Consider the following 20,624-nt stretch of genomic DNA (forward strand, 5'->3'; position numbering starts at 1 on the left):
TATACATTAACTCTAACTTCTACTAATTATCTCGAGTAAATGCATTGGGCTAATTAGCAGCTGGGCACCACGGGAAACTTTGAGCAGTAATTATATTGTGGGGGATATAAGGGGAGGGAGAAAAATAAGTAATTTTCAAGCCAAAGTCGCCACTTGCAACTCTAGTACGTTTCAGTTCAAGCTGGGGGAAGAGGGGAGTTGTAGAAGGAAGATCAATGAGCAGATAGGGGCTGTATCACGCAACCCCCCTGCGAAAGAGGCTGCAAAAGCAGAGATCCTATGTAAATTCGTTAATCGTTCTGTTTGCATTTGTTTGTTCCCTACTTCTCCCATCGTACTGGAGTTTACAAAGGAGAACTGCGTACAACTGCTTCTCTTAACGGGTGGTTAGGTAAAGACTTACGATGCAAAGTCACATCAGCCCATGCAAGCCTTGCTGGGGCATGCAGCAGTAGCGTTTTATATTTTTTCACTTCAATGAATATAAACTCATAGCAGGTTTATTCTACCTTGAGAGATTTGGTTTTGTCTTAAAAAAAAAAACATTTATGGGGAAGGAGGAGAGAATGGAAGACACTGGAAGTGTCTGGGGTTAGTTATTTTAACGGGACAATCGTTTGCCCTGCGCTGCGACAATCCTACAGTAATGGGGTTGAGACAAAGTAGTGCTCTGATTTTTTCATGTCGTGCTTAGAGGGGAAGAGATGGGTCGTTCTCTCTGTGCAGTTTACACGCTTTTCAAATTAAGTCTATTTTCCATCTCAGAACCAAAGCCTCCCCGGACCCTTCTTTAAAAAAAAAATGTTTTAAACACTGGCTTCCCCCGTTCACATCAGCAATAATTCAAGAACTGGTTTCTTAAAACACCTAGGAAAAACACACTCAACCCGTTCCTTAGTTTTCTAGTTTCATTCATACACAACTGTTAAGGGGAGGAAATACAACATGCACCGTCTGTTTTTGTTTTGTTTGTTTTGTTTTTTGTTAGAGAGAGCCCGGGGGTTATAATAAAGCTGGGACTTTTTTTATTTTAATTAAAATTGAATAAATGCTTAAGGAGAAATTAGTAATCCTCTGCAACCCAGCCCCAGTTGTGTTTGTAACAGACTCAAAGCGTATTAAAAAAAAAAAGTAAAAGCTTTTAATACATCAAATATACGGAATTTTAATCTTTAAAGCGATACATTGTCTATTATTTTAGTACATGACGTAAACCTTACCCCCTTTTACAGGGTGGACTTAAAAATTAAAAATAGTTAAGTGTTCCTTTTAAAGAACAAAATAAGGCAAATGAGGTTTTTGGAATAGAATTGTTTTTTTGTTTTTTTCCTTCTTCCAGATTACATACAAAAAAATACCAATTCTCTTTCAATTGTATACACCGTAAAAATAATTGCAATTTGAAGTTATAATTGACAAATTGCGAGTTGGTTTTTTAGTAACAAACATGCATGTAACTTTTTTTTGTTTCAAGGAGACATTAAATAAGAACGTACAATACAATCATAGCAATTTTAAAGTAACATTAAAGAGAAGACCTCTATTTCCTTTTTATTTATATTCTACAATGGGTGTTCAACTTTTACCTATTGAGCTCAGTTAAGTAATGCACTTTATGATTCATTGTCCCGCTTGAAGCTAACATAAATAAATACAGTGCTCACGGATCCAGTCCTCAAATGAACACTATTTTATAAAAAGTCAGATTTCAGCTTGTATAAAGTGTGGGTTTCTTTCCCACCCCTTTTCCCCCTAGGTCGTTTGCAATCCTTACCCACCCCACACTCACTGGTAGCCCAGAGCGGAGGCTGTGGTAAGTCTCTGCCCGTACAGTGCATAGGGGGAGTAGTAAGGTCCCGTGGCCGCAGGGACTGGCACTGGGGTACCTGGGGTGGGCAAAGGGCTCTTGGAATAGGGGTGGTAGCGGCTGCTCAGTCCCAAGGCGTGGTGCGGGCTGCGGAGGGCCAGCGTGCCGGGGCTGCCCGGCGCCCCGGTGGTGGGGATGTGCATGTGGCAGGCCATGGCCGCGGCGGCGGCGCTGGCCAGCGAAGAGGAGCTGGGGTAGCTGGAGAGAAGTTTATCGGTGCCCGGGAAGGCAGTATGGGTCCGCAAGTGGCTCAGCAGCTCCTCGGAGGTGGCAAAGCGCTTGTCGCAGGGTCCGTTGGCCGACACCCAGTTACAGATGTGGGGCTGGGGGTCGTTGGGGAGCATGAAGCCATAAGGGTACAAGGGGTGGCCGGCCAGCGAGGGCGGGGTGGCCCCCGTCAGGGAGGAGTGGACGCTGTGCAGCGGGTGCGTGGGGTAGACCAGCGGGTATCCGGACTTGAGGGCCTGGTCGTGGGCGCAGGAGGCGCTGGCGGCGCCGGCCAGGTGGCTGGCGCAGTGGTAGCTCAGGCAGTAGGGGTCGCGGCACAGGCTGGCCGTCATGACAGAGGGCGGCGAGGCGCCGGCCAGCGGGCTCGATCCCGCCGGCTTGCTGCAGCCCAGGCTGCCAGCGGCGGCCAGCTGGGCCCCGACCAGGCTGCCGGACTTGGTGGGGTCCAGGGCCACTCCGTGCGGCAGGAACTGCGGCGGGTAGCCGGCGTAGGCGCCCGCCAGCGTGCCCGGGTAGCTCATGCCCGCCGGCGGCAGGGGGAACACAGTCTGACCCGGTTTGTAGGGCGAGACCGGGGCCACCAGGCCGGAGCCCAGCACCGAGGCGGACGAGGTGGCGGTGGTGCTGCTGCTGCAGGAGGACGAGTCCGAGGAGATAGGCTTGGAGCCTGGCGCGCCCTCCGGGTGCTGGCCGCCCTCCACGTTAATCCCGCCACAGCTCACGCTAATCCGGCTGTGGCTGAGGCTGGCGGCGCCCGGACCCCCGTCCGAGCTGGCGCTGCCCCCTTTGCCGCAGCCCTCCGCGTCTTTCTTGTCCTCTCCTGCCTTGCCCTCGGCCGGCAGCAGCCCCGGCGAGCAGGCGGAGGCGCTGGAGTTGGGGCTGCCTGTCCTTGGCGTGAACGGCTGGCAGGTGGCGCTCGGCACCCGGAATCCCGATTTCTCCCCGCTGGAGACTCCCCCCGAGGCGGCGCCACCGCAGCCCGCGGGGCCCGACTCCTTCTTCTCGGCGCCCGGCTTGGAGTAGGGCTTGAAACTCGACTTGTCCTCCACGCCGATGTCGCTGAGTTTCAAGGGGCCCGACTTGGAGTCCTTGTCCCCGCCCGCGCCGTTCGAGGTGACCGAGGAGAGTTTGGAGGAAGGGGAAGGGTCCGGCTTCCCGATCTGGGAGCACGTCTGAGCCAACAGGGCCAGCGGGCTCTTCTTAGCATCCAGCTGCAGAAATCAGAGGACACACAAAGGCAAACGTTTAATCAGATATTTAAAAAAAAAAAAGGCAAAAGCAAAGGAAGTCGGCATTTGCCGACGTTTCTTGCAGAGAACGGCCTGAAAAGGATCAACAATTTTGTGCACATTCATCATCCTGACAGCCGCCCCCGCCCCCCCATGCACCATTTTCCACAATGCCTTTTAAAAGGCAACGGTTTCTTATACCGCGGCGAGACAAACCCCGTCTCTACTGCCTAGGCAAAGCAGCACCCACCCCGGGGGCTTTACAAAGTTCAGCTCCCCCCACACACACACACACACATACACACTTTGGCGTTGCCTTGTTCCCACCGCACGCGCGCACAAACGCCCGTAAAGTAGAGCGACTGCACCATTTCTGGCTGGCCACACTATTTAGAAACAGATCGGGAGTTAGCAGGAGAGCCGGGCTCCAGGAAATCTATGGCTTCCCTTTGAACAGACTTTAATGAAACCATTCATTCACCCAGCCCCAGCCTCCACACCACCCCTCTTTCAGAGTGGAGATCCCTAAAAATATCCTGCCAGCGTAACGCGGAAAAGTTGGACTCAAAACAACACACAAATAACCTGCTTGTGGTGGGGTATCTTCCGAAGTGAGACTAAGATCAGGAAGCTGTGATCAGCCGCACCCACATTCTTCCCCCCCCCCCCCATATTTTCAGCCAACAAGACTATTTCGCACGTTGTGACTAGTGGGTCCCTAGTCCTTAAGGAGAACAGGCTCCTTCCATCTCTCCCTCCCCAAAAGGGGTGTAAAAAAAACAAATAAATTAAACTTTTCATGAAAGAAGGAATGCTAAAATCAGCCACGCTGGAGCTCGCAAACCCAGCCTTAGCTACAGCCGAGAAAGAAGGGATGCGGTTCCTGGTCTAATCGCCTTTCAAAGAGAAGGGAGAGGACGCCATGCAATGATCGTGAAGAGAGACCGCTTGAGCAGGAGTGGGGGGGGGGGGTATCCGGTTCCTTACCTCTATGGGGCTGACGGGGGTGGAAGGCAAAGGCTGCAGATACTCGGGGTGTAAAATGTGTCCCGTCCGAGCCGTGAGCATTTTCAAGACTTTGATGGGAAGCCGATTCGCTTGGCGTAAAGGGTCCGAAGGAGGGACGGAGTGGAAGAAGGGCTTGGTGCAGCTAGTAGTATTCCCAGAGTGCCCGTTCTGCCAGGCGAGATCAGCGGCGCTGCTGAGGCTGAGGCTGCTGCTGCCGCCAATGTCTCTACCGCTGCTGCTGTGCTTACTACTTCTTACAGCAGAAAGCGAGGGCGATGTGATCATGACCCAAAACCTCGCATGAAAACTGGGACGAGTCGCGCTGATCAGCCTCGGAAACCTTCTCTCTTTGGCGAGGGAGGGGGGTGCCAGCCACACCCCCCCAAAAGCAAACTAGCAAGAACAACAAACAAAAAAAAGGCAGAAAACGTCTCTGGCTTTGCCTAGTGGAGGCGGGGGGAGCCCGGAGAGAAGGGGAAGAAGGAGGAAAAAAAGCAGAATAATCCCGGGCTGGGGGCTGGGGGGGGATGGTGAATGTGTCTCGCTTGGTCCCCGGCTGCTGCGCTCTCGCTCTCCCTCCTCCTCCTCCACTCAGCTGTGCTGCTGCGAGCCGCTGCTCGTCCAGCCCGGGATCTGGCAAAGAAACTCACTTCAAAAGCAGCTGAGTTAGTCTGAGATTAAAGCCTTTGCCGCCTTCCAATCAAATGGGACCCCGAGGTGATTGGAGGGTCAAGGGGATGTGACGTTCCCCGGGCTGGGGCTTTTTTTTTTTTTCCTACGGTTTTCATGGGTTCTCCCTCTCTCACACTCTCCCCCCTTCTCTCCCTCCCCTTCTTGTTTTTGTTCCTAGGACGGGATGGGCGTTAATTTTGTGTTTCACATCCCGCGCTTTGAAGTCGTTCTCCCGAGGCTCCTCACTGCCTCCAGCCTCTGCCAATACATGCAAAAAGCACGCTGCGCAACATCAAGGGGAAGCGCGCTCTTTCAAGGGCGCGCCAGGTGGGTAGCCAATACGGTGTGCTAGGTATATTTAAGAGCCCCTGGCCCTCATGACACAGCACAGACTATAACAGCCTTTAAATACTCCATAGTGAATGTGTTTATACAGTTATGTATACAAATATTTATACGTATGCATATATACATCCATGTATTTATATTGTAGGTTGCTTTTTCCTTCGCTCCAACCCCTCTATGATGGTTTCACCCGTGGCATTTTTGTAACCTTGCCCCACTAAAGCAAGGGCTAGTGTTGATCAGGTTGGATAATGTCCTGCCTCGTGCTGGAGGAAAAGGGGGAGTAGAAAGCTTTCCCCCCCCCCTACTGCTTCATATTTCAAAGTGGTCTTTGACGTGAAACTAAATAAAGTCGTCTCCCCCGCCCGCCAAGTAGGAGCAGAAGCTCTCCAATCAGGCCTACGATGACACTGGGTGCCCAATGCAGAGATTGGGGGATGTGACTGTCACATGTTTTCAATGTTACACACACCGCCCTCCTCCACTCGCTCCCTCTCTTTTTGGATCTCTCCACCCCTCCATCAATTGTCAATGCTCCCCAACCGCAATCAATCAGTTATTTGTCAGCCCCTGTCAATCCGCCCTTGATTTATGTCAGCTTTTGTTGCTGATTACAAGCCTGGTGTGACTTGAAGGAAGAGAGGGAGGGGAAGCGAAAAACGCGGGGAGAGAGACGGGCTCCTTTGAGAAAGAGCCATTCAATGTAAGGAATAAATCGTTCCCCGAGTAAACTCAATTTGTATGCCAACAAAAGGGAGAGTGACTTCTGTTCGCCGCGACGCCACAATATATACCTTGGCGGAGCAGTTTTAATTAACGGGGGTGGCTCTGCTTTGTGTGTGTGCGTTTTAAAGGCGATCCCCCTTCCTTTTCTCCTGCCTCGGTTATTATACCCGTTCTTTGGCGGATGAGGATGAGGATGGGGATGAGGGAGAGGAAGGAGGGCTGAGCTGGGCGAAGAAGACGACTCATGGCTGGGCTTTTTCTCGCCATCCCGTCACTCAAGCGCTTGGCACGGCGGAATGTAGAGGAGATTAAGATTGACATCTTGAGCGGCCGCAGAATGCCAGTACTGACTCGGACAGGCTCAGCAAACGATTACCCGGCATCAAAGGACAGGCTGGGGTGGGCGATGAGTGTTTGTTCCCAGTTACCGGAGTTTTCACTTTACATAGCATATGGACTCGCCATTTGTATATGTGCTAAACTGTAACTGGAGCTACCGGGGGGGGGGGGCGGTGCGCCTATAATCTACCTGCCTACCTATCTCCGTGTGTATGTAATATACATATGTGTTTGTATACACAGCCAAAGAGTCTCTAGTATGCACACACGTACTTGGTCCCCTTTTTAAAGATTTCAGTGTTACATGTCTACGAGAAATGCCCCGTGAGTAGGAGGTCATAGGTTGAGGGCACCTCACCTTCCAATGTTGGTAGATTCTTGATCGACTTCCCACCCCCTTTTTGGTGCTCTGGGTTGGATTTAAAAAAAAAACAACACAACACCAACTTCCCTATCCAGCCTCTTCATCCACTAACATTTTTTCACAGGCAAAATGTGTTAATCAATCTCTTACTTTTGTTTCCGGATCTGACATGGTGGCCCACACGATCTACAACATTAACAAAAAGGTCACTTGGAGAGATAAAACACGTTTGACAAGTGAAGAACAAGGCAAGTGCTTTAGAGGTCGCGTCCAATTCCTGACCTGGACTCCCGCTAGAACAAGGACTGATCCTGGAAAAGGGATTGCTGGGGAGACTGGAAAGAACTTTCACTTTCTTTTGTGGTTGCGTCTGCTGAACCTACCAACATGTGTATGTTTGAAACACAGTCCCCACCCCCAAACTAATGTGTCAGTGTCAGTTCATGCTCTAATATTAGTAGCTCGGGTTGGCATTTTCTCCTAGATCTTTTCCCTTCAAACCAGTCCCTTTTTAAATTCTGAAGTCACAGAAATATATGCAAGGTCTCTTTTAAAAGCCACTTTTCTCTTTGAAATGCGGTGCATGGATCAACCCACCACCATCCTTGAGCCGTGTGTGTGTAGAGGATAAAGTTAAAATGAACAATGTTTTAAATTCCTTGTGTTTGCTATTTTGCCCTAAAACATTTCTGTAGTTCTCAAAATGTGATTACTGAAATTGGAAGGGGAGAAAAGTCTTTGTTCGTGTATTTCCCCGAAAAGATGTTAAAACCAGTGGGGTCATTTTATGCAAGAGTGAAAATTAGAGGACCGGGGAAACCCTGCCCAAGAAAATGATCTTGCAGCAGGATTGACGAGACCCGCAACTTGTCCGTAAGGTCTCTTGGAAATGACTTAAATCTGCCCCAGGTTTTCCCCCGGTTCTTTCTTTTGTTGTCAAGTCCAATTGATAAATGGAGTGCAGTAAAACTCTGGAATAAAAAAAAAGCTGAAACCTTCATTTGTGTTCATTTGCATTAAAGTGCTTGGAACAGCTGTTTTCCTTACAGGACCAGAGAGACTCCTATCTGTTTTCTCGTCGTATTTGTCCTGCCTCCCAGGGTGAAAGACTAAAGATTAATTGTCTTAAGGTAGAGTCAGCTGTGGGAATGCTTTTTGGGGGAGAAGGTGAGGGTGGAGGAAGGCCCGGGAGGGGCCTCTTGCACGTCTAAACCGAGAAATCAAAGGTGATAACCCGGTACATGTGTAAAACAAGTAGCGTATTGACATAGAAAGAGAGAAAAGTTTAGAGGCGGGTGAAGAGAAAAAGCCCTCCACCTCAAATAAAAGCTACAGAAGGTAGTTTAATTAGCAACTTCAGAAGACAGCACTTTTAGCACTGTGCCTTTGATGCGCAGTTTAAATCACTCAGGTACAAGTTTACGGTGCTTTTTTTTTTTAAGTAGACGCTTGTAAAAAAGAAAAATCCATCTGAGAACCCTCCTAAAACATTTCCTTAGCCTTGATGACTCATTCACATTGCTTAGTACACACGGGAAACGGTTAAAAGATGACTGTCCTAGGGTTTAGACGCAAAAAAGTAGCAAGCGATGGGGCTAGCGTGGTGCCCACTTTTGGTGTTGCTTTCTTGCTTGTTGTTTGTTTGTTTGAATGGACTGAAAATTATGGTTTCCATCCTGCCTAGGGCATGGACTGCAAGGGCTCCTTCTTTAATGATCCCATGAAGCCGGTTTTCTATTTGGCATTTACTAGTTTAAATGTTGTTATAATTATCAATTTAAAAACAAAAGTAGGGTTTGGAACTGGGCTTCTTTCCCTTCCAAAGGAAAACTGTAAATAAATAATAATGGGGAGAGCAGGAGCGAATTAATTAACAAGTGCCAGTCCCCACTTTCCTTTACCTACCAGCTATTGGCAAGGATGTCAAGTCGATTTTATTTGCACACAATGGAAATGATTTATTTTCTCTTAAAAGGGAGTGGGCTGGCAGATATTTGAGGAGGAGAAGGGAGCGAGCGAGCGAGAGAAAAGTTTGAAAATGCCTTGAACTATTCACTGTCGAGATGGCTAATCAGTATTGAGGCTCGAGGGCACTCGGGCAGCTTTTCAATGCGGTTTTCCTTTCATCTCAAGCTGGATGGAGGCGCTCAATTAAAAGCCTATCAGTTTGTAAGTAAATCAACGCCTATCAAAGTTGTCACATCAAACAAAACGATTATTATTGCAGCCCGCCTCCCCTATTAATCTCCCTCTAAAATAATCCGCTTGACAGGTCAGGCTGGTGAGCTGCAAACCCTGGTCAGGATCACCCAAAAACCCGGACTGACTCTTTCCCCTCGGGAGATGCAATCGCAGAAACCTCCGCCACAGCGTGCCTGGGTTGAAATCTCACTCTTTCTCTTGGCATATAGGTGTCAGGTTGCGTAGATCATTTTGCTAAAGGATGTTTAGTCTTTTGAACTGAACAACCACAACTCATCAGGCCTCTAAATATTAAAAAAAAAACCAAAACAGCTCTTAGCTTTTAATGTGAGTTGTCTGAGTTGTGTCCCCAGCCGTAATACATTTCTCCTCTCCGAAGAAGTGAGGTTTTTACCCACGAAAGCTTATGCCCAAATAAATCTGTTAGTCTTTAAGGTGCCACCAGACTCCTTGTTGTTTTTGTAGATACAGACTAACAAGGCTACCCCCTGATATTTCTCCTCTCTGTAACTCCACTGTTTAAATTTCATTGTGCCTGGAGAGTGCTTCCCTTCACCCACGCAAGGGAGTTTAAAAGATTTGCATTGCTCGAAATATTTATAAACTATGCATTTCCCAGCTTTGTTTGAATGCAAACACGTTAACTAAAAGAGATGGCCCATCAGAAATATTGCGTGTGGACCTTGGAGAAAGAAAAACTTTTTGTAAAAAAAGAGAGAGACTGGTGAATGCGTTCATACTGTAATTGATCCATCTGCACAGGTACCCGGCCGTAGGGAGGGGGGCATTTATTTTAAATGCCGTGCATGTTAATAAAAGAACATATTTTGAATGCTTGCCAACAGAGGATTAGATTTCTAAACCCGTCCTCTGTTTGTATTGACTAATTCTGCAAAAATATTTAGCATCAGGATGGTACTTGCGTTCTTAAAATATACAAGCAAGACCTATTTGAATACGTTCTTTGCCTCTTCTGCAGGAGATACAATTATGTTCTTATAAATAATGGTCATTTTAGAGCCATCTGCAAGATAATAGTCATGTTTAAGTTAATATGCGCTTCACTTGTCAGTGATCTGTTGAACCAACTAGCAGAAATGCACATTTTGCCCATTGTTTTAGATAATACATTTTCCTAAAATGTTTCTTAAAGTGGGTTTTCTGTTCCCCTTCCCCTTTGTTACGCTGGGAGATAAGAACCTAATGCTACCAATAAAATTAAACTTTTCTCTATTAAACCCTCTGCCAGATTCGCCTATTGCTATTGTAAGAGTTTCTTCTTTTGAGCATGAAGATTTTACTCCTAGGTTGGAATCTATTTACTAAACAGCTGTTTTCCAAAAGTAGCCTGCCTTTTTATATTCAACGTGGTTTTAGTACACGAATCAATTTTATTTTAAATAAGTTTTAAGGTAACTTTTAAGGTAGTTAGGGGTTGCAAAGCAAACGAGTTTGATGACACAAAAAGGTTGTGCACGTTTCCTATTGAAAGCATGTAGATTTATGATCCAGGTGATACTACTACTAAATGTACTAAGGCTAAACTCCCAATCGTAAAATAATTCATCATTCAAATTTCAGACTCTTTTAACAAATTAATATTTAGTACTACGATTGTAAGAGCGAAAAAACACTTTTAGCAGTAACACGTTGGGCTGATCATAGAATCGCAGAAATCTCAAAAGCTTTTAAGCTTTCTTTGTAACTCTACTGTACAAGCCTTGGGAGTATGAGAATAATATTAAGCACATATTTAGTTACAGTAATCCTTCATAAATAAACTATGTCACGCAAATGGAGACAATCTTGGAGAATCTTTACTTGGATCCAGGACCCAGACATGATTTACTGATAAGTTTGTTATGGAAACTGTGCAGATCTAACAGATGTATGTTACCAGTATTGAGAATTATGTCCATTTAAATCTAAAGAAAAGCTGTAAAGCTACATATACAATGGACGCTTACAACCCAGGTACCTTTGCTAAATACACAAATGACAAGTTATCAATACTACTTGAAGTAATTACAGGCTAGCTGTGGAGGGTGTGTGTGTGTGTGTGTGTGTGTGTATTGTGGAGGGGGAGGAAGAGGAAGCATAGAAATATATATCTATCCCCATAGATATATATTTATAGTCTAGGTCCATGATCTGAAAATGTTAAAAGAAAATTTTAGTAATATTTAGTAAATTTGTTTCCAAGCCCCCCAATGATACTTTTAGATTTCTTTCCTAATCCCTGCTACTTTCATCTTTATTTTTACACCCTAAAATTAATTCCACCTAAAGTACATTTTTCATTTTGTACTGTACTAGTGACGTGCAAATAATTTACATCAGCGTTCATCAGGACTGTCCTGAAGTGATGGATCATTTTGTTGAGTTGCAGTAAAAGTGCAGAATGATCTATAATGATGTAATATATACATTAAAAGGGTGTCTGGATGATCCGAGTTTTGCTAAAAATGTAAAAGGGCTTTTTGATTGATAACAGGGTTGCTGTTTTTCTGCAAAGGCTGTCACAGGCTGACACAATGCTTGAGTTATTAGGGCAGAGAAGGGCAACCATAAATTTCCAACGTCAGGCAAAAACTCTCTTTATTGTCTATATGATGGATGGGCCTCCGTACTAGACACCAAATACTTCGTATCACCCTTAAATGGGAACACATTTTTCGTGGCCATAATTCATGTTTTTTAAATAGAAAGTTTGAAATGCCTGCCTATATTTCACAACCCTGACATATTTATGAATCACTCCCTGCATGCAAATATAATTATTTAAAGCACTGAGGTGACATATGGGTTAGAAATGTACCAAATGCTGTTAGTGGAGTGATTTTTTTTAATTCCCTAAATTGAACACCATAGAAAACTCTGCCTGTCTGTTCAGATCAATAAAGTCGAAGGTGAAGTTTTACTGATTTTGTCAGTGCCACATACAGATATTCGGTTTTGATTAGGTGAAACTGACAAAAGGGGAGTCTTTTTGGAATTACCATTAGGTTAATGAAAAAAACACTCATCTTCCTCCCTGGCTCATTATTTCTTTAAAGAATAATTGGTTTTTAAAAAATGAACCAGCCAGAGGAAAAGCTCATAGATATCGTTTTGCAGAATATATTTTTCGTCCTGGCTCGCAGGAAACATATGCAATCATTTTCATCGGACAAAAGGATGTTTCAGAAAATAGTATTTAAGTTTTTCTATCTAGCCGGAACGAAGGACGAAAGCCGATCCTAGTGACTGCAAAAGCTAAAAGCAATTTTGCAATGGACAAATAATCAAATGTACTTTGTAAATGAAATATACTGACTCAATGCTGCTTGCATTTCCTGGTTGCAGACCAGTTTATTGCTTTTTCCCTGGCTGTATTGTAACATTTCACTTAACCACGAAGCTATTTATTTGCCTGTATAACACACACACACATACACACACACATACACACGTATATATACACAGAGAGAGTGAGATTTGCACTGATGGACGCAAGTCAATTTTTCGTGGATTTTGCCCAATGTCTGCAATTCGGAAAACACATGGGTTGGTTATCAACAGATAAAACACCTTCTAATATTGTTATCGTCATCCGTCCCCATTTAGCTTATAACCCAGCCACCGAATTGCTAGATTCATCCGGAGCTCCCCGCCGCAAATATGATCTTTCCAACCCCTATAGATAAAAGCAGCCCCGCTTTCTTATGTTAGCCAGCAATATAATCTTACAGATCTGTTGCAGCTACTACGTTCGCAATTCCAAAAACAAACATCCGACACATCTCTACGTTACCTGTTAATTTATACAGTGCGGTCGGTTCAAACACACTGACCCCCAGTTATAGTAAAGAATTATGCGGCCATTCTGGTCTTTTTTAATAAAGGAGCCTTGGTGGGGGAGCTTTAGCTACAGTTCTTAAAAAAAAAAAAAAAGACAAGTTACCCAACAAATCGGAAGGAGTAAGGCAGACATTGCTCTGTGACTAGATCTCTGTGCAGTGTAATGGATCATCGCAATGCGAGAGACTGCACACAAGGAAAAAAAAAACCACCACTACTGGCCGGGCGGACCTAGGAGGTGCTGCGGAGAGCGAGACTTCCGCCAGGGGAGGGGCTTGTTGGTGACGCTTTCAATGGGCCCTACAGATCCAGTTGTCTGCCTCCCCCTACTTCTCTAGCTTTGTACAGCCCATCCTAAAAGCCCCTCTGCAAAACAGAAGGCATTGGTGCTGCTGCTAGTGGTCCACAGAGAGAGAGAGCGACAGTGTACAGCTCCAGCGAAGACGAACTGGGATGGCAGACGGCTAAAGGAAAACTGTTTGTATAAAGAATAATTGGTAATATAATATAATAATAGGATCAGGGAATAGTAAAAAACCTCGCAACTTTTGCCCAGATTCAGATCTCAGACCTGGCTGGGTTGGAGATGTTAAAAAAAAAATGTCCTAGTGGTCTAATAATGATTGGCTATCACTGCTATTTATGATGTACCATATATAGCACCACTACCTGCAAACTGTTTTTACAATGTTGCAAATGATATGTAAGGGGAGGCTATTTACATTAGCTGAGGATTTGACCCATAATTTACTACTCCATCTTATTTTTAAAGTTCATCCCATGTAGATATATGGCAATGTTTTCAACAGAGCCTGGGTGACTGAAGAGCCTACCTCACATTGCCTTTCAGTGTGACTTAAGCTCCCAAATCACCTAGGTGCTTTTGACAGTTTTGCCTGTAGATTCCTGCACAAATATTTAGCATAGACAAATTGAGCAAAGCATGATTGCCCCAGCTAGATTGACCTTCATCCCACCAAAGTGTTAAAGCAATCACAATAGGACAATAACCTCCACTTGTCAACTATCCCTTCCCCGCCAAACAAACCAAGCTACCACAAGCCCTGAGAAGAGAGGAACGTTGCTAAGTGCTCTGTAGGTCAATACACTGGGCTGTATTTCACCAAGGTGAGGGGAGTCAGTTACAGAGTTAAGGGTGCTTCGTGAACAATGACCCTGCGATCATCCCCCTCCTTTTTTGAATCAGGGCTGTCAGCCTAAGTGCCTCTGCAGCAATGTCACATGAGATGGGGCAGGTTCTCACACAGACAAGGTTCTATCCATTTAGGACTTAATGGATAAAGACCAAGGGTGGGCTTTTCAAAAGCACCCAAGTGATTTAGGAGCACAAGTCCTGTTGTTATCCAATGCAACATGCTCCTAAATCACTTGATGCTTTGAAAACACCACCTCATCCCATTGAAACCGGGAGGCAGCTAGTGCAGACTGTAGTGCATCGGGGTAACGTGCTCTTAGCGTGAAGTGTCACTTATTAATATGTGGGCAGCCACATTCTGCTTTCATGTAAATTTCCAAATCATCCCAAACTGTAGCCCAATGTAGAGCACAGTTCTGAAGTCTCAAGGTGACAAAGGCATGGATAGCAATGCAACAACTGTACTCAGAAAGAAAAGTTGCACTCTTCTTGCCAAACACAGAGACAAGACCAGCTGGGCCACAGCTTCTACCTAGATGTGCAGAGGCAGGGGAGGATCTAACACAACCACAAAGGGTACAGCTTGGTGACAGACAGTGGGGGAACTCCTTAATTCAAGGGACCCGATAGAAACATTGCCATTTTCCCATTGGCTTGCCCGAAACCACCCCCAATACCTCCATTGTTTCTGTGCAGCACCTCATTCAGCTAGCCCTCATCCAAGCCTAGTGTAGACATGGTCATCTCACTCAGTGTAGACATGGTCGTCTCACCCAGACACTATGATTTACTTGTTTGCACCACTTGGGTCAAATGAGATGAGGCACAGCGCAACAGACTGGAAGCGCAACGGACCATCCCTCTTCACTGACCATCCTAATGGCTTTATATTAGGGCTGTCAAGCAATTAAAAAAGTTAATTCATGATTAATTGCATGATTAAAGAATAACGAATACCAGGCGTTCTCATGGCACAGTTGTAGCTGGCATTGCAAGATATTTACGTGCCAGATGCTCTAAAGATTCATATATCCCTTCATGCTTCAACCACCCTTCCAGCGGACATGCATCCATGCCGATCACGGGTTCTGCTCGATAACAATCCAAAGCAGTGCAGAGCAACGCATATTAATTTTCATCATCTGAGTCAGATTCCACCAGCAGAAGGTTGATTTTCTTTTTTGGTGGTTCGGGTTCTGTAGTTTCCGCACCAGAGTGTTGCTCTTTTAAGACTTCTGAAAGCATGCTCTACACCTCGTCCCTCTCAGATTTTGGAAGGCACTTCAGATTCTTACATCTTGGGTTGAGTGCTGTAGCTATCTTTAGAAATTTCACATTGGTACCTTCTTTGCATTTTGTCAAATCTGAAGTGAAAGTGTTCTTAAAACAAACAACATGTGCTGGGTCATCATCCGAGACTGCTATAATATGAAATATATGGCAGAATGTGGGTAAAAGAGAACAGGAGACATACAATTCTCCCCCACGGAGTGCAGTTACAAATTTAATTAATGCATTTTTTTAAACGATCGTCATCAGCATGGAAGTATGTCCTCTGGAATGGTGGCTGAAGCATGAAGGGGCATACAAATGTTTAGCTTATCTGGCATGTAAATTATTGCAATTCCGGCTACAAAAGTGCCATGTAAATGCCTGGTCTCACTTTCAGGTAACATTGTAAATAAGAAGCAGGCATCATTATGTCCCATAAATGTAAACAAACTTGTTTGTCTTAGCAATTGGCTGAACAAGAAGTAGAACTGAGTGGGCTTGTAGGCTCTAAAGTTTTACATTGTTTTGTTTTGTTGAATGCAGTTACGTAACAAAAAAAAATCTACATTTGTAAGTTGCACTTTCATAATAAAGATATTGCATTATGGTACTTGTATGAGGTGAATTGAAAAACACTATTTCTTTGATTATCATTTTTACAGTGCAAATATTTGTAATAAAAATAATATAACGTGAGCACTGTACACTTTGTATTCTGTGTTGTAATTGAAATCAATATATTTGAAAATATTTAATAAATTTCAGTTGGTATTCTATTGTTTAACAGTGCGATTAATCACGATTCACTTTTAAAATCGCGATTCATTTTTTTTTATTTAATTGTGTGAGTTAACTGCGATTAATCAACAGCCACACTTTGTATACATGTTGGTTTGATGTTTGACAAGAAAGAGCCATGCGATCCACTGTATGAGAGCGGCCTCAGAGCAGAAGAGCCATTACCCAGCACTATTTTCCAGAACCTCTCAGAGTGGTTCTGTTGCTGTCCATTTGGAGAAGTGACCAAGGGATGACCCAGGAGCTGCATGAGTGTGAAGGTTCAACTTTCTGCACTACAGCATTTCAATAGGACTGTCACCTATCTGCTCATTGTTGTGGATCCAAACTATGTGGATTACCTGGAGGTAGCGAGAGAACACAAATTATTGCAGATTCAGCTCACCAATGTACAACCACCCTGACAAAGCCATGGCTGGGATGATTTAGTTGGGGATTGGTCCTGCTTTGAGCAGGGGGTTGGACTAGATGGCCTTCTGAGGTCCCTTCCAACCCTGATATTCTATTCTATGTCCTATATTTCAGTGAAAGATGGGTGGGCCACAGGAGCTGTGATAGGGAAAGGATAGCTTAAAATTCTACATCATGGCAAAGGGAAGAGAGGAGGAGGGACTAGAACAAGTTGAACTTTCCCAGATATGCTCCTGTAGTTTCCTGATCAAAAAGCAGAAGTTTAAAATACATATCTGTGGTGGCATTTCCTCTCACTCAGCACTCTCTATCTGTGAACTAGGACTGGGAAAAACTGATGAGAAGCTTTACTTAAAAATTCATGCAACATAGTGTAACAGTTCCTTTTGTGTGGTTTTGCTCAGCCTGTTCTTTTGTGCAATGCAAGGCACTGAAAAAGAGGGAGGCATGCAAATATGTTAAAAGACAATTTTTTGCAAAATTTACCACGTGTGCATTTTTGACCAGGAGGCGTAGAACAAGTTTTTGAGGAGAACTGCAAAACGTTCTAGTGGTGAGGCACCCTATTTCTCTAAAAGTCCCACAGATTGGAAAGATTTGGGAAGGAAGTAGGGTGTGTGTGACTGATATATTCTCTTCTTCTAATCGTGATTTGCAATTTTTTTCTTCATGTACTGGCAATCTTGTGCCTGTAGGAGGATTTGCCTTTGTGGCAATTCTTTCCCATCAGAGGAGGCAACTCCCCTTTCCCCTCCGTGACTATCCTTTTTCTTCTTCTGTATTTATGGTAGGTTTGCATGCTGAATGGTTGGGGAAAGAATTGGGCAGAGGGAGGTAAGTAAGAAGTCTGTTCAAGTAACCTCCTTGAAAAAGCAATATAGTCATGGAGAACAGAACACTGGCTTGAGAGTCAAGAACTCCTGAATTCTATATCTGCAACTGACTAACTCTGTGTCACTTAACTTTATTGCCTCAGTTTCCTTATCTGTAAAATGGGGGTAATAATACTGAGTTACCTACCTCAAAGGGGTTGAATAAGGATTAAATACTTAATGTTTGGGTAGTACTTTGAATGTGCCAGGTCAAATTCTGTTGTCAATTAGACTGATGTAACTAACAGGAGAATTTGGTCCCTCAAGAACTATATGAGTGCTAAATGTACCCCTAGGGAGCCAGCCTCCATTTTCTTGGAATCAGAGTACTTCAGTATTTCGGATTCAGGGAAAGATCCCAAGAGTTAAACCTCTAGTGTGATGGCACATCTGCCTCACACTGCCCTATAAGGGGTTAATAGAGCCTTGGGGAGGCCGCATGAAAAGTAGCGAATAGGAGGGGGGGGTTGCAAGGAGCAGTCAATCAGGGCCTAGCAGCCCCATATAAGAAGAGTCGCATGGCAGAGCATGGTCAGTTGCTCCCTGGAGCTCAAGGAGGGAGGATTGGTTGCATTGCAGGCAGAAGAAAGCAAGCACCCTGGACAGAGTAGTGCAACTATTAGAGACTGGGGAAGCTAGAGAGAATTCCTGGCTGGCTGCTAAGACTGGCCTGCTGAGGCCCTGAGGTAAGGGTGAAGAAGGTGCTGGGGGTGAGAGGTTGGAAGGGATGCAGCATGTGGCTGCCAGCTACAGGGCGTCTGGGCTGGGACCTGGAGTAGGGGGAGGCCTGGGTCCCTCTTCTGCCCCCACTTGCCACTGAGGAAGTGGTTGGTCAGTTGGACTTTGGTACTGGCCCCCAGAAAGGGGGAGCACAGATTGTGGCATGGCCGGAGGGCAGTGTCATGAAGAGGACACTGGTCCTTGGAGTGATGTAGGTCCGGGAGCAGAAGTGACAGTGCAGAAGGGATGGAATGAATTAAGCATTGCACCCCAAACAAGAATAGCACCCTCTTGATTTGAATATGGTATTTTGCAGCATGATCAAGTGTATAACTACATGTGATGGGGTTCCACTCACCACACTGCTGGTTGTCTTGCGGATTAACTCTGCTGGTCGGTATGCCCACTTCCGGTGGTGTCTCACCTGTTGTCACCTCTGCTCCCGGACCTACATCACTCCAAGGATCAGTGTCCTCTTCATGCACTGCCCTCTGAGCTCTCACATTTCTCCACCTAAGCAATTTCTCTCCCACAACCAAATGCACTAAAATATATATGATATACCAAAATACATATGTAATAAATATATACAAACTCCTTCTGGACCTTTGGGAGTTGGCATTTATACCATATGTTCTTTCAAATCTTATTTACCCTAGATGTGCAGTAAGGTACTGGATTTGACCCAGGACCTTTATGTCATGAAGTATCGCCATACTTGTGAGAGATAGGTTCTACTACTGTCTGTTTCTGGTAGACTTGTTTGAATTTTATTAATATACAAGGATAAAATCAATGATCAGACTACAATTTCTAAAATGTAATTTATTCACATTAAATAAACTTATTCTCTGGTTGGATAGCTCCAAGATGGAGAGAGAAAATATATTAGTGTAAAGGTTACCTCAGTTAGGGTCTGATCCTCCTCCCATAGAAATGAAAGGCAAAACTTCTCAATTATTTTGGTGAGGATGGAATTGGGCCTTGGTAATGAATTGCCCTGGTTCAGTAACCACCCTTGTTCAGTGGCCACACTTTTATCATGCAAGCCACATGGGAAAACACTGATTATTTACATAAAATGCTCTCACAATTTATTACACTGCTCTACAGCCAAAATGCTTCTGAAATAAATGTAGTCAAACTTTACTAATTCTGGGTCACTGAGAAAGAAAATGATGCTTAAAATTGTTGATTGGCTCTAGTTTTCAAGATATGCTATTGGTCAGTATATACGACCCTTGACTTGAGAATGGCGGAGGATAAGTGAGTTATAAAGGGAAGGGATCTCAATTTAAACCAGAAATGACTAAAATACATCTTTGACTGGATCTATGAATAAATCTATGACTGGGTTTGGACAGTACTTGCTTTTTAGGCAAAACAATGAATGATGCAATCTGAAGCTGGTATTGCGTCATACATAATATGAATTGCATCATGTTATTCCTAGAAGTCATGGATGATGCAATCATAACAAAGCTTACATCACTCTGCTGAACACTCACTCTCACTCATGCCCGTCACCCCAGTCGGGGTATGGGCCACCAACCACAGATCTCAGAGTCCTCTATCCTGGGCCATTTGCTGTATCTGGTTCCAGGTATAGCCCATTTTTATGCTATCAGCCTGAAGGTTGCGTCACCACGTGTTTCTTGGACGGCCTCTTTTCTGCTTGCCTTGGGGGTTCCACCACAATGCCTGTCTAGTGATGTTGGTTGGCTGCTTGCGTAGTGTGTGTCCTATCCAGCCCCACCTTCTCCTTCTAATTTCTTCCTCTGCTGGAAGTTGACAGGTCCTCTCCAAGAGGTAGATGTTGCTGATGGAGTCTGGCCAGCGGATCTGGAGAATTCTTTTAAGGCAACTATTTATGAAGGTCTGGATCTTCCTGCTGGTTGTTTTAGTTGTCCTCCAGGTTTCAGCTCCATACAATAAGACTGATTTCACGTTGGAATTGAACAGTCTAATCTTTGTTGCCAAAGACAGCTCTCTGGAGCTCCAGATGTTCTTGAGCTGTAAGAAAGCTGCTCTTGCCTTACCGATCCTTGCTTTGATGTCTGTATCCGTGCCACCCTGTTGGTCAATGCTGCTGCCTAGGTAGGTGAAGGACTGTACTTCTTCCAGAGGGCTTCCATTCAGTGTGACTGGGTCATTACTGATGGAGTTAATCTTAAGGATCTTGGTCTTGTCCTTGTGGATGTTGAGGCCAACCTGTGATGATGTGGCTGCCACTACATTAGTCTTCTCTTGCATCTGCTGTTTGCTATGCGAAAGGAGTGCAAGGTCATCGGCAAAGTCCAGGTCATCAAGCTGGGTCCACAACGTCCACTAGATTCCGTTCCTGCGCTCATAAGTGGATGTCTTCATAATCCAATCAATGACAAGGAGAAAGAGAAATGGTGACAACAAACATCCTTGTCAGATTCCGGTTTGCACCTGGAAGCTGTTTGTAAGCTGCCCTCCATGGATCACTCTACAGTGTATGCCGTCATATAAGTTCTTAATCAAGTTAACCACCTTTGCTAGGATGTCATAGTGCCGAAGGAGCTTCCAGAGAGTCTCTCGATCCATGCTA

General features: G+C 44.9%; 1 protein-coding gene across 1 annotated transcript; it reads right to left on the reverse strand.

Annotated features, from left to right (window-relative positions):
• Positions 1-1,127: 1,127 nt before the first annotated feature.
• Positions 1,128-5,005, reverse strand: ZNF503 (zinc finger protein 503). Its single transcript, XM_054036021.1, has 2 exons — positions 4,312-5,005; positions 1,128-3,306 (listed from the first exon to the last, which is right to left on the reverse strand). Exons 1-2 carry the CDS (start codon positions 4,615-4,617, stop codon positions 1,786-1,788), a joined length of 1,827 nt encoding a protein of 608 aa, XP_053891996.1. The 5' UTR covers positions 4,618-5,005; the 3' UTR covers positions 1,128-1,785.
• Between the last annotated feature and the right edge of the window lie 15,619 nt (positions 5,006-20,624).

This window comes from Malaclemys terrapin, chromosome 7, assembly GCF_027887155.1.
Source record: "Malaclemys terrapin pileata isolate rMalTer1 chromosome 7, rMalTer1.hap1, whole genome shotgun sequence".
NCBI lineage: Eukaryota > Metazoa > Chordata > Testudines > Emydidae > Malaclemys > Malaclemys terrapin.